The sequence below is a fragment of the Solanum stenotomum genome, chromosome 5, assembly GCF_019186545.1.
Source record: "Solanum stenotomum isolate F172 chromosome 5, ASM1918654v1, whole genome shotgun sequence".
Classification (NCBI taxonomy): Eukaryota; Viridiplantae; Streptophyta; class Magnoliopsida; order Solanales; family Solanaceae; genus Solanum; species Solanum stenotomum.
Genome location: NC_064286.1, coordinates 13,326,890 through 13,341,619, shown reverse-complemented (window position 1 = coordinate 13,341,619; position 14,730 = coordinate 13,326,890). Strand labels below are relative to the sequence as shown.

Sequence of the window (14,730 nt, the reverse complement as noted above, 5' to 3'; positions counted from 1 at the left end):
ATTTTTCATATTAATTTTATTGATTAGTTTGCAAGTTTAAGATATTCATTCATATGATCTGTACCACTAATATATTTTGATATTGTAGACTTTCAGTCATTAGACTATAGTAGTGATGACATTAACAAGAAATTAATGTTGATAAGAATTAATAAGACTAAATAAGGGGGATATTATTATTTGCATGTTGATCAGAATTAAAATTACTATTTCAACAATACTGATTTTTTGTGATAGGTATTTCTTCACTCTCTTTTCTTTCTAACTATTATTTAATATTAATTGTTTGTCATTATTTTTTTTCGTTATTTAAATAAGATTTTCATCCGTTCCAAATTACAAATCGACGAGAATTATATAGGTTAGAATTCTTTTTTTTTTTTTATCTATTCCTCATTCAATAATATATATTTATGAAATGCTTTAATCTCAAAAAGTGAAATTTATTTAACATTTTCTTCAAAAAAAAATTGATTTATAGAATTTTGAAGATTAATTATATTCCAGTAATCTTGATATCATGTTTCACTAAAGTAAAAGCCTAAATGTGTTGATGAAATATTATCACTAATTTAAAATTAGAGTTCACTAGAAGAAGAAATCCATGAGAAGTTTGAAAGTATTATATCCACAAGATATGTTTGAATAAAGTACGAGAAGTTTGAAAACAATTTTAATTATCTGTCGTGTTTTTAGTTTTTACAAAAAAACAATTTTTTAAGTTTTCTGATTTTCTTATTCAAATACAAATATGTATTATATATTGTTTTGTGGTCTTGCATGATTATTATATACCAGTGATTGAATTATTTTTTGACAAAATAAGAAGTTAAATATGTGATGGGATATTATCAACAAATCCAAAAGAAGAAGATACATATAAAAAGCCTAATCAATGGATTTTTTTGTTTTTTAAAAATCATTTGAAAAACTAATAATCTATTTGAAACATATTGGTGTTATGAGACGTATTTTAAATACCGTGTAATGACTTCTTTAGTTTCTTTCTACTAACATTTAGAGATAGTATGAAGGTTTAGACTTTGCATTAGTTTAAAATAAATTATTTTATAGAAACAAATAACTAAAGAGTTTATTGATAAATTTGAAAAATGAACTAATTCAATGAATATAATAAGATTGTATAAATAGCATATATATTTATTTAACATATATATAACAATTAATTTAAATTTGCTCAATAAAATGAAAATTAAATTAAAATTGTTCATTAATAAAATTACAAGAAATAATATAAAAAAGAGGATAAAAATAAAAATAAATGCAACTATTTTTACAAAAAAGATTAAACTTACAGTAAAATATATAAATTTTAAATTCTAAGTTGAGAAGAAAGTTATAAGTAAATAAATTATATAATATAGTTTGTTAGTTTAGAATTAATGTAATTATTTTAAAATTTGAGTTTGCTTCATAAAATGAAAAATTAAGTTAAATTGAAGATGTTTTTACAAAAGAAAATTAAATTTAAAATAAAAAAATTATATTTTGTATTCTATGATGGGAAGAAAAGTTATAAATAAATAAATTATGTAATATAGTTTGTTAGCTTGGATTAAAGTAGTTATTTTAAATTTCAATTGAGATATAAAGTTTTTTTTTAATTATTTAAGTTAACAAGTAAGTTATAAGTAAACAAATAAATTATGTAATATAGTTGTTAGTTTAGAGTTATATATATCTTTTAACTATATTTTTTAAATATTATTAAAAGAAGGGAAAAAAGGATCCTCATTAAGCCAATCAATGGTAAAACCAAAAAAGTCAAATTGATACATTCCGTTTTTTACATTCATTTTCATTAGAATTGTCTTTTCATAATATCCACGCAAAACATATCATATTAAACAAACAAAAAAAATAAAATACTTTGGTTTGAAAGCAACCAAATTAATTATTTTTTGAAAATAAATTTATAACAATATCATTCAACTAAAAGAATTATATAGTACTAAAATATCATACAATTATATAATTATTTTTAACATCATATATTTGATATATAATTTTTTAGAAAAATTGAAAAACAAAATTCAAAAGTTTTAATAGTATTCCTACAATTTGATATTTAAGTGATAAAGCTTTTTAAATTTAATTTTATGTTTAGCAAGAACTTTTCTAATTTATATTATTTTAATTTAACGATTAAATTTTCTTATATTTTTATTATTATGACAAGAGAATAATATGAATGTGGTGAGATTATTTATGATTTTGAATAATTCATAAAATAAATAAATTAAATAATATGAAATATTATTGTCAAATTAAAATAATGAACTAAGTTTATATATTGATTTATTTGCATAAGAATTCTATTATAACCTATCAATGTGCTAAATAGTAACATTCTCTCATGTAAAATTTACAATATCATTTTATAACAAGTTAAAATTTAAAATTGTCAATAAATCAGTATTATAAATTTATAATATCAATATTAAAATTATCAACTAACCGGTACGTATACTAGTTAGTAATAATATAGTTAGTAATAATATATAGATGAGGGTTGAAAATATCTAATTCAAGCGTAGCAGAAGTAGGGTAACTGAAATCGAATTGTAGCAGTAAGAATGCCGTTGAAGGTGTTGGACGCAACCGTAGCAACTTTTGATGGAGTTTTTGAAAAGTTTAGAGCAGAGTCGCCCAAAAACAAAGCCAATTTCATCCTATTCCTGGCTGATATAGACCCTTCTACCAACCTTAGTTGGTGCCCTGGTAATTTTTAAACTACCTAGACAGATTTTGTTGCGTTTGTTGGTGCTCTTGATACGAGCAACTGAAATTGGGTTCACAGAAATTTGATTATGAATTCTGCAAAGTAAAACATTTCTTGAGGTGTTATTACTACTATTTAAGTCTTTTGGTTTGTTAATACTTTATTTGCGATATACACATGTGTTAAACCTTTAGTGTGTTTTGGGTTTGTGTTACTTTTCAATAATTTACTTAATGAATATCAACTCAAGAGTCATATGAGCTAGGAATCCTAATCTTGATGATATTATTTTCAGTATATCAATTTTCTGGTGGGATTTTTGCCAGTGGCTTATTATTTTTGTTGATATAATGCCAAGTGGCTGAATTCTAAATAGTTGTTTTCCAAATATGTTGCACTGTCTAATGATTATCATAGTCTACCATGACCTCTACCGTCTTTCTCAGCTTGTGGTATTGTATGTTCTAATCATGGTTGTTGGGCCTACTGTAGAATTATTTGAGTTTGTCTTTACTGTTTTATTCGGCTGTGGGTAGCTGTAATAAACAACAATGTAACATCAACCATATTCCAGATTTGTATTGATAGAAACTGACTCAATTACAATAGCTAGTAATCAAACTGATACTTGAATGACAGAATTATAATTGAAGTAGTGAAAATAACATAGCTAGGGATATTAGAGAAGGAGATGAGATACTGGAAGATAGAAGGGGATGAAGGGATAACAGACTTTGCAAAATTGCAATATAATTCGCATAAACCTATATTGCTCTCAAAGTTCGCTATTTATCAACTCCAATTCCAGGCATTGCCACTTAATCTGTTGTTGGGATGCTTTGCCAATACTGATCAAGACCCATTCATAACAATACCTCCATCCCCAATTAGAACCTTGTCCTCAACTTTCGAGTGAACAGTGATGCTCAGGGGGTCCCTACTGATTATCTCAATACCAAGACATGCTTTATGACTTGAAAAAAATGTGTGCGCTAGTGCACCTGTTATGGAACAATCAAAACCTTGGTCATTGTGGCCTATAGTGAACGGTAACAGATTTGTTAACTTGAGTTTCATTGTAACCAGCCCTGCATATTAACATGACTTTGATTGCCTTCTTCTTGGAGCAGTGAGCAATAAGCTAAATGAGAGAGCCAAGGAAAGCATTCCTGCAGCGAGCCTCCACAAAAGCATGAACTAGGTTAACTGGAAACTCTCTTTTTGTGGCACGTGAAACTCATCCAAGCATTTGATATCTTCCCAATCAGTACAAACAAGAAAGAGATATGGCATCTCATGATCAAGCTTGAACAGGAATGAATACATTATGGTAGTGGGTTTCAACTTTTGAAATCAGTAAGGGTTGACCACTATGCCATTTGCAACCAACATGGTGCTCCGCTTGAGGCTTCTCTTTGTTAGCGTAATACCAAATTCTACTTCCACACACGCCACAACTCTTATTTGAAGACATAGGACAAAAGCTTATCTCCTCATTGGCAAATATTTTGATGCGGCAGTTGGGGGTGTAGGGACAATATCGGTGTCTCACTTGTTGGTCGCGGATGACACCTTGGTTTTTTGTGATGCTAATGGGACTCAACCACATTATTTATGCCAAGTCCTCACGTGGCTAGCTACTAGAGGGGTAATTTTGACAGCGAGAAATCTTAGAAAGCAGAAGGATGCTTGCATCAGTTGGCTTTACATGTGCAAGGTGCGCAAGGACACGAATCATCTTCAACTACATTGCGGGACAACCATGAGGTCATGGTGGGATATGTTTAGGTGGTTTGGCACTTCATGGGCAATGCCAAAATCTGTGAAAGATTTGATGATAAGTTGGAAGAGCGGGAGAAGGAGAAAAAGACAAAGGGATTGGAATGTTGTTCCACTTGCTTTAATCTGGGTAGGTTGGAGAGAGAAACAAGAGAGCTTTTGAAGGTGTAGAGTCGAGTTTCTCTCAGTTGAGGAGAAGTCTCGGCTCTCTTATTTTCTTTTGGTGTAAACAAAAAGTTCCTTGTATAGTAGATTCTTTACCGGTTGGTATACCCCTTGTGTAAACGGTCAATTCGGCCATGCTATGAATGAAACATATTTACATGATTAAAAGAATGATAAACAACTCAAATAGATTCATCACATTATCCATTAGCTTAGATATTCCATGGTTTACAATCTGAAATAAACCAAATTGTTGTCTGGCTTCTAGTATTTCTTGGAGGAAACCAGCAAGAATGATGTTTGTTAATGGTTCGTCTAGATCAAGCACTGGGATGTTGCTACATATGGTTGTATCGAACACCGCAGTAGGTACATTGTCCGTATAGGTTACTATAGCATCATGCCTTGAGAGTATGCATACATTTGAAGCATCTGCAACATCTTGAACTTGAAGGCCTTTACAATAAACAATAAGCACATGTAGGAAGGAAGACATACCCAACTCTACACCATCAAAGGAAGACCATAGAACCTGTCCAATATTAAACTACATACCCAGCTCTACACCATCAAAGGAAGGCATAGCTTCTTAAATTATCCTCCTCCGACTTGCTCATAGGGCTGGAGAGGCCTTTATCCAAATCAAAATCAAACCCTGATTCTGCAATAACAAGAGGTGCTGAGACCTCCTTGGATTCACACTTATCGTCCAAGGACACAACCACGTCCGAGTGCTCTGGAGCATCATGGTTCGTTTTGGAGGAGGCAGATAGTGTCTCTATGTTATCGAGGTGTCTGAGTATACGGGCATTATTGTCCATCTGTACCATTAGTAAATCCTGGATGATGTTGAGGTGATGATGGATAATGGTAGAAGAGTATAGATCCATGAGTCCAAATCAATGAAAGAACCAACGTAACAAACAACAATGTAGCAGCAACCAAACTCCCGATTTATATTGATAGGAACTGACTCAATTACAGTAGCTGGTTATCAACTAATACTTTAATGACAGTAATACAATTGAAGTTGTGAAAATAAAATAGCTAGGGATACTAGAGAAGGAGATGAGATACTAGAACATAGAAGGGGATGAGGGGATAACAGACTTTGTGAAATTGCAATATAATTCGTATAAACCTATTTTGCTCTCACAGTTCGCTATTTATCAACCTGGATTCTAGGCATAGACACTTAATCAAGTGTTAGGCTACTTTGCCAATACTGGTCCAGGCACATTCATAACAATAGCTAACATCTGTTCATCTATTTGCTTTAGGAAGAGGATTTTTTTGTCGTTCTGGTTTATTTGATGTTAGATAGAAGCTTTTGACATTAAGCACTATTAGAGATATTCAGCTACAGAGCAGTTCAAAACTCAATGGAGACAAAAAACACTAGGTGATTCTTCCCATTTGTCCTAGCCTTGGTGGACAGAGTTATTTGGTACCTTTTGCTTGTGGGTGGTACCTGTTGCTGGTGGGAAGTGACAGGTATCCCGTGGAATTAGTCAAGGTGTGCGAAAGCTGGCCCAGATACCGTGGTCATAAAAAAAAGATATTCAATTAGAGAGCATTCCTCTAACAAGTGCTGTTTTTGGCGTTATTGGATCCACAAGGAGAGACATGCAGCATACCTCTCTTTTTGTCGAGGAAGACATATGGTCAGCTTTTATTTCTTACTGACTTTCGTTGAATCTTCTTCAGAACTTTTCACTGGAACAGTGATGTGGGGCAGACAGAGAAATGTCTCTCATTTTCTGCTGGAACTTATGAAGTTTTCCTTGGGATGAAGGCATTGTCTATATATGAATACCATTGTTCCGTCATTCCTGCATCATTTTGTTCCTTTTCATTGAAGTGGTATAACTCTAAATGTGTTTCACTTGTATCTGCTTCTTTGGCCTATAGTCTACTTCGTCTGGTGCCTCCGTTTTTATTATTTTAAGAATGAACTCTTTTTTGAGAATGGTGGTGCCTCTATTTTTATATCTAGGAATTCTGACATTTTGCACTTGTATATTTATTAAATTAATAAGGTATCTTTCCTCTGCATCTGCTTACAATGTGATGGGTGATATTAGATTCAAGCTACCCTTTTGTTCTGCAATTTCCTGGTTTTAGTAGAATAACTTATTGCCTCGAAGCATGACTGATTCTTCTTATCTGCATTTGGCTGCCTGTTTTATTATCTAAGAGTCTTTAAGTTTTCTTGTTCAGTTGCAGAATTATGGTCCTATAGTTCATGTAACATTCTTACACTTTCAATTTGTTTCTAAAAGTCTGGTCATTGTTCATGTAACATCTTTTATTCCCCTTCCAATAGACCATTAACAATTTGAAGAGACTCTAACACCAGGGTATTTCAGTCAAATTATATAAAATAAAGCAAGATCTTAAAAAAAAACTGAACTTGGTTAATTCAGAGTTTTAATGTCGGACTAAGGGTTGAATCAGTTTCAAGGAATTAGTATCATTGTCAGCATCAAGTAGTGTGCATCCATCTAAGTTTACCGATGAACTTTGTGATTATCATCTGAAAGTCTGAACCTACAATTGCCTTCTACTCTGTAGTATTGACACTATCAATATGATATATTGGCCTCTCCTCTAGATACACACTTTTACTTTCTTAGACCTTTATCTCATATTTAACTTTTCGATAAAGGTCAAACAAGATTTGGGCTTGGACCCGCTGGCCCATTCTAGCAGAAGTTATTTTAAAACAAGTGGGCCTAAGGCAAAAAAGATCTCAGACCCATTCCAAATTGAGATTGAAGCAAACATAACAACACCAAGGGTGATAGAGGCTGAATTAGTACTCAATCCAGGAACCTTTGCTGAGGCATGCAATGATCGGGTTGCGACAGAAGAGCAAGTTGATGATGATGCAATATCTATTATCCATACGGAGAACAAAGAAAATATGGAGATGCACACAGGGGGCTATTTACAGTTGAAAGAGAAGGAGGAGGGGAACGACACATTAGAGGATATTCTACCTCTTAATTCAGCAGAAGACGAAGGCATAATGGACCACGAAAACATGATCCCCATTTGGGTCCTGCAGAACATAATCAAATTAAGTAAGGAATTTGGAGTTCACTTTCAAGGTTGTGAGGAGGTAGCCTTGAACCTATTCATGATAATTGATGGCAAAAGACAAGTAACAGGAGAGGCTCTAGGTGCAATAGTGCCAGTGACTCCAAAAGAGAAGATTCCAAAGGAGCTTAAAAATCTGGAACCAAGCAGCAATTTCATTAGTTTTGGAACAAGAAGCAGAGGGGGATGTTTCGTGAATAATCTTAATGAAGGTTAACATAGTGTCATGGAATGTGAGGCCTCAATGATCCTAGGAAGAGGCTATTGATTAAGAACATGTTACATATATGGAGAGCAGATGTATACTGTTTTCAAGAATCCAAATTAAGAGGTGACATAAGGGAGACAATCAAAGAGCTATGGGCCAACAGGAGGGTGAAATTCGCACAGTTGGAAGCCAGGGGGACTAAAGGAGGCATTATCATTCTATGGGACAACAATATATGGGAGGGAGAAGTTTGTGAGGTGGGGGCTTATTGCATTATTGCTAGATTCCTGGGCAAAACACAGTATTTTATCTGGCACTTATCAGACGTTTATGCTCCAAACAACATAGAGGAAAGGGAAGAGGTATGGTGGTAGTTGGGAGCAGTAAGGAGCCTATTTGATGGCCCTTGGGTGATTGCTGGGGACTTTAATGTTGTAAGGTTCCCTTTCGAGAAGAAGAATTGCATCAGAATCACTAAAGCCATGGAGGATTTCTCAGACTTTATTGAGGATATGGAACTAGAAGATCCACCTCTCACAGGGGGCAGTTTTACATGGAGAAAAGGAGACAACTACGATACAGCAACAAGACTGGATAGGTTCCTATTCTCAGAAGAATGGGAAGTATCTTTCAGGAAAATCAAGCAAACTATTATGCCTAGAGTCACTTCTGATCATAATCCTCTGCAACTAGAATGTGGAAACTGGGAGAGGTCTTTGTCCTGTTTTAAATTCGAAAATTGGTGGTTGCAAATTGAGAATTTTAATGAGAGAATTAAGGGGTGGTGGGATTCAGAAATTTTTATGGGAAGACTAGACTACATTCTAGCTTGCAAGTTGAAATCCCTCAAAGTGAAGTTGAAAGAATGGAGCAGAACTGTTCAAGGCAATCTAGGTCTACAGAAACAGAACATTTTAATCCAGCTTTATGATTTAGATGTGATCCAGGCTCATAGATGCTTGTCTGATGATGAGTCATTTCTGAGAGCTGTTCTGACAGTAGAGTTTGAGGAGGTGGCAAAAAAGGAGGAAGTGGCATGGAGGCAAAGATCCAGGGCTATATGGCTGAAAGAGGGGGAAAAATACAAAATTCTTCCATAGAACAGCTAACTGCCACAAGAGATACAACAACATTGATAGTCTTCTGATCAATGGAGCTAATGTATCAGAACCAGCAATGATCAGGGAGGAGATCATAGATTTCTACCAAAACCTCTACAAAGAGAATGAACACTGGAGACCTCAGTTCAGCCCCAAAGATCAAGCTACTTTGAATGAAGAAGATAATGTAATGTTGCAAAGTCAGTTTGGAGAACAAGAGATCAAAAAATGTGTGTTTGCTTGTGCAGGAGATAAGGCTCTTGGCCCAGATGGTTTCACTATGGCATTTTTCATGCAGTGTTGGGAGGTGGTGAAGATGGATGTGACAGCAACCATTTAGAACTTCCATAGTCAAGGCTACTTTGGAAAAAGCTTTAATGCTACTTTCATAGCTTTGATCCCCAAAAAAATGGGTGCAACAAAATTGAAGGATTTCAGGCTCATTAGCCTGATTAGCAGTGTCTATAAGATCATCTCCAAGCTACTAACAGAAAGACTTAAGAAAGTGATGTCCAAGCTAGTGGATAAAACATCAAATGACTTTCATTAAGGGTAGGCAGATCATGGATGCCATACTTATTGCTAATGAATGTGTGGATGTGAGGAATTTAAATAAAGTCCCTGGGGTCCTATGTAAGTTGGACATAGAGAAGGCATATGATCACCTCAATTGGAACTTTCTGTGGAATACACTTGTGAGGATGGGTTTCGAAAATAGATGGATAAACTGGTTAAAATACTGTGTGAGTACAGTAAAATTCTCAGTATTAATTAATGGTACTCCCTCTAGCTTTTTCCATTCTGAAAAAGGACTACGGCAGGGGGACCCCATTTCCCCTTTCTTGTTTATACTCGCTATGGGTGGATTGAGTGATAGTTGAAAACAACACAGTCAAATAACAGGATCAAGGGGTTTGGGATGAATGACAGTGACATTCTGGGCTTAAATATCTCCCATCTGCAATATGCTGATGACACCTTAGTGTTCTGTGGGGCAAAGAAAGAGTAGCTGAAGTATCTAAGGGTCATCTTTGTTTTGTTTGAAGCTGTTTATGGATTGCACATAAACTGGGACAGAAGTTTTATCTACCCAGTGAATGAAGTTCCAGACATTAACAGTCGGGCTGATATTCTAGGAGGTAAAGTAGGAGAACTGCCTACTACCTACCTAGGGATGCCTCTCAGGGCAATGAGTAAGTCAAGGAACATATGGAATGCAATGGTGGAAAAGTGTGAAAAAAAGTTGGTAAATTGGAGAAGTCAATACCTATCTTTGGGTGGAAGACTGATACTAATTAATAGTGTGCTTGATGTTATGCCAACTTATATGATGTCTTTATTTCCTCTGCCAGGGAATGTCTTAGAGAAGCTAGACTCCATCCGGATGAATTTTTTATGGCAAGGAAATGGAGAGGGGGAAAAGAAGCATCATTTGGTGAAATGGGAAGTTGTGACCAACAGTAAAAAGGAAGGGGGCATGGGCATAAAGAAACTCAAAGTACAAAATCAAAGTCTCTTATTGAAGTGGCTATGGAGGTTTGTCTGAGGGGAACAAGGTTTGTGGAAAGATGTTTGTTAGAATAGGAATAAGTTTATACAATCCTATTAGAATAAGTATAGGTTTATACAATCTTATTAGAATAGGAATAGGAATAGAAATAGAAATAGGAATAGTAAATAGTATCCTACTTGGTAAAGGATTGTATTATAGTATCTATAAATAGGGTCTCAATGTAATAATGTAGACAACAACAATTCAATAATATTATTTTCCTATATTTCTCACATGGTATCAGAGCCTCTACGATCTTGGTAGAAAATCAAAGAGCTTCCGCTGCCGGCGGGTGGCACCCATATATGCTGCCCGTCTGACCAATGATTATGTTAGCAAAAGTTGGGTCACCATGTATCTTTCACGTGACTACTTTCTTATATCTAATTTGTGTAGCACCGTGCAATCATTCTGGTGATTACTTTTTCATATTTAATTTGTGTAGTAGCTAGCCATCCTTCTGGTGACTACCTTTTTTGCATATCTTATTTGCGTAGCACCGTGCATCTCTTCGGACTACTTTTCATATTTAATTTGTGTAGTATCGTGGATTTTTCCGAACTACTTTCTCATATCTGAGTTGCATAGCACTGTGCGTCTTTTCGGTGGCTCCTCAGATTTGATTTGTGTAGTTCCATTCGTCTTTCCGGTGACCCCTCAAATTTGATTTGTGTAGGGTTGTGCCATCATTCCAATCCTACCCATATTATTTCTCTTTTTCAATACGATCGTGTCGTCAATCCGACCTTTCCTATGTAAATTTTATTTTCCAGTTGGGTCTTGCCATCATTCTGACCCTACCCATATAATTTTATTTCTTAGATTGTGACCACTTTTAACCAATAATCTAATACTTCGGCATATGAGCATGTTCCAACCAACTTTTCGGTGACTTTCTTGTCTAATATGAACTCGTCTATTGATTCCAACATAATCCATATACTTTATACTAGATTTTGAGCACTTGCAACAACCGTTGCATTGTGAAGAAGTCTATATGGAGCAACCACCTAATTTTGTTGCTCAGGGGAGTTTAGTAGCCTTGTATGTTGATTACATAAGTCACTCTATGGTCTGAAACAGTCTTTGCAAGCTTGGTTTGGGAAGTTCCAACATTATAATTTCATCACTGTGTTTTATTGGCATTATGCATCAAATTCAGTAATTCATGATAAGACCAAGCACATTGAGATTGATTGTCAATTTTGTGAGGTCGAGTGATCAACTTGCAGATATCTCACCAAGCCCCTCATCAGTCCTCGTGTTAATTACATTTGTAACAAGCTAGGTACACGAATTGTATGCACTAGCTTGAGGGGGAGTGTTAGAATAGGAATAAGTTTATACAATCCTATTAGAATAAGAATAGGTTTATACAATTCTATTAGAATAGGAGTAGGTTTATACAATCCTATTAGAATAGGAATGAAAATAGAAATAGGAATACTAAATAGTATCCTACTTGGTAAAGGATTGTATTATAGCATCTATAAATAGGGTCTCAATGTAATAATGTAGACAACAAAAAATCAATAATATTATTTTCCTATATTTCTCACAATGCTATAGTTTCCAGATACACAATGGAAGGCTTATGGATCACTAAACAAGTTAGAAGCCCTTATGGGGTAGGTCTATGGAGAACAATCAGGAATCAGTGGCCTAAAATGTGGGGAAACTCAAGAATTGTATAGGAAATGGAAGGAGGACATCATTCTGGAATGATGTGTGGGTTGGTCAATATCCCTTAAAATAGTTGTACCCGGTGATCTATAATTTGAATCAACAGAAGGAGGCAACAATAGCAGATGTCAGGGACAACCATGGATGGAACCTCTCTTTCAGGAGAATGTTGAATGACTGGGAGATTGACAGCCTAACAGATTTCTACAATACTCTGGAGCAGGCCATCAACTTTCAACCTAATGAAGATAATCTACACTGGTTGAGGGCCAATAATGGGAAATTCACAGTAAATCCACCTTGATAGGCTAGGTGCAATGCTCTTACCATGGCCTTGGAAGATGATATGGAAAGTTAAAGTACCTCACAAGGTGGCTTGTTTCACTTGGTTAGTAGCCAGACAAGCAGTACTAACTCAGGACAATCTAATGAAAAGGGGAAGACAATTATGTTCCAGACGTTTTTTTTGTGAAAGAGAAATAGAGACAACAAAGCATCTCTTCATCCATTGTAGAGTGACAGAGAAACTGTGGCAGGTGTTTTTTAACTTAAGGGGTATCAGTTGGTCCATGCCAAGGCATACCTCCGAAGCTCTAACATGCTGGAATAGAGAAGGAAATATGTCCGGCCACAAAGAGAGATGGAAGATTGTCCCTGTTTGCATCTGGTGGACAATATGGATGGAAGATTGTCCCTGTTTGATTGCTTACTGTAAACTCCAGATGTAGCTACTACTAGAATACACTATTGGTGTATTTTGTCTATAAAATGTTAACTTTCTCAAAAAATTATCTTCAAAAATATTTTTTAATTCATTGTTTCATTTTGAACATGTAGCAGTTATTCGTTAAGTAAACAAGTAAACAGGAGCACAAGCATGATTGTGCTATTATTTCTGGTTTGAGGCTTGAATGTTATACCATTTTAACAAATTCAATCTTAAACATGGAGTGCTTGCTTTTTCTAAGTTGTTCTAGGCCCCTCCTAATGGAGATCTGAAGTTGTTCTTCTAGATCAGTCTAACTTAACACTAAATCAGCTTTGCATTTGCCAGTGTTTGTGGCATTTTATTGCATACATTTGCTTAGCATCAAGTCAATCGTGTTGTCTTGGGGGAGGGAAGGCTTTTGTGCAAATTGTTTCGATTGATATTTAGATATTGTATTATGTTGGACCTGCATGCAGTTTTCACTGCAGGTGAATGAATCAAGCGATAGCTCAATCTTTACAATTTGTGTAAGTATGTGATTTTATATGACATTGTTTTTCTGTTTGTATTAGATTGTGTAAGAGCTGAACCTGTGATATACAAGAAACTGGAAGCATCATCTGATGATATAGCACTTCTGAGGGCTTATGTCGGGGACAGACCTACTTGGAGGACTCCACAGCACCCACGGCGAGTAGATGGGAGGTTCAACCTCAAAGGGGTTCCAACCTTAATCCGATGGGAAAATGATGCAATCAAAGGTCGACTTGAAGACCATGAAGCACACCTTGATCACAAAATTGGTTCCCTTCTGAATGGGAGTTAAGTGTCCCATTACTTCAAGGGGATGCTTTATATTAAGAGAGTGTCTTAATAAAATATGTCGAGCCTCATTGGCCTGAATGAACCTCATTTTAAAAGGCCGTGAATATGATGACTCAGTGCTAGTGGTAGCGGAAAAAACTAGTGGTTCTTGTTACACACATGTGTTGCTTCCATTTCTCCTGCCATGCTTAGTGTACTAAATTATACATCAATAGCATGTTTGATGTGTTGCTAAAATGGAAATTATTGCATTGTGTTTGACATGTCTAAACTGATGGCGTGTTTCACAGTTAAATTTTGCGAAGGTTGTGCTGAACTCCCAGCTTTCACCAAGCTTATAGTATAGTCAGCCACATAATAATTGAGAGTGATCAGTCTTCCGCTGTGGGTTCAATATCATTTCTCTTTTCACTTCCCTAGTCCTCCTATTTAACTTTGAAAAGAAGGATTTGTAACGAGCTGTTAGGTCGTTTTGAGTATTGGAACTTATTTTTTCATAAAAGACTCTTCCCGTAACTAGAACTCATTGGCACTGCACGGGGAATGGAGAATGACATCTCCACCCGTCCTGCTGATGATCACTACATCACCACCCATCTTTTCCATCTCCAGCACCCTTATTCCACCCCAAAACAGAGGGAGACATTGTTGCTCTGTCTTAACATTGAGGTTCATTTATATTTTTGATGATTGTTGTTTTTGTTGGTGTTGTTGGTCTTGTTCTTTTTTGCAATTGAAGTTCAGTATTCAGTGTCAAGATTCTTACAAGTCTTGTTGGATCATGATCATTAAAATTCTCCTATCTGATTGGTAGTAGTCCAAGGGAAACTGACAACATAAAGGTATTAGAATCACTTGATCTCT

The 14,730-nt window shown here is 35.2% G+C and overlaps 1 protein-coding gene across 1 annotated transcript; it reads left to right on the top strand.

Annotated features, from left to right (window-relative positions):
• The first annotated feature begins 2,511 nt into the window (after positions 1-2,511).
• On the top strand, positions 2,512-14,127 carry LOC125865849 (thioredoxin-like protein Clot). The gene is made up of 2 exons (XM_049546110.1): positions 2,512-2,742; positions 13,614-14,127. Exons 1-2 carry the CDS (start codon positions 2,598-2,600, stop codon positions 13,865-13,867), a joined length of 399 nt encoding a protein of 132 aa, XP_049402067.1. The 5' UTR covers positions 2,512-2,597; the 3' UTR covers positions 13,868-14,127.
• Positions 14,128-14,730: the final 603 nt, after the last annotated feature.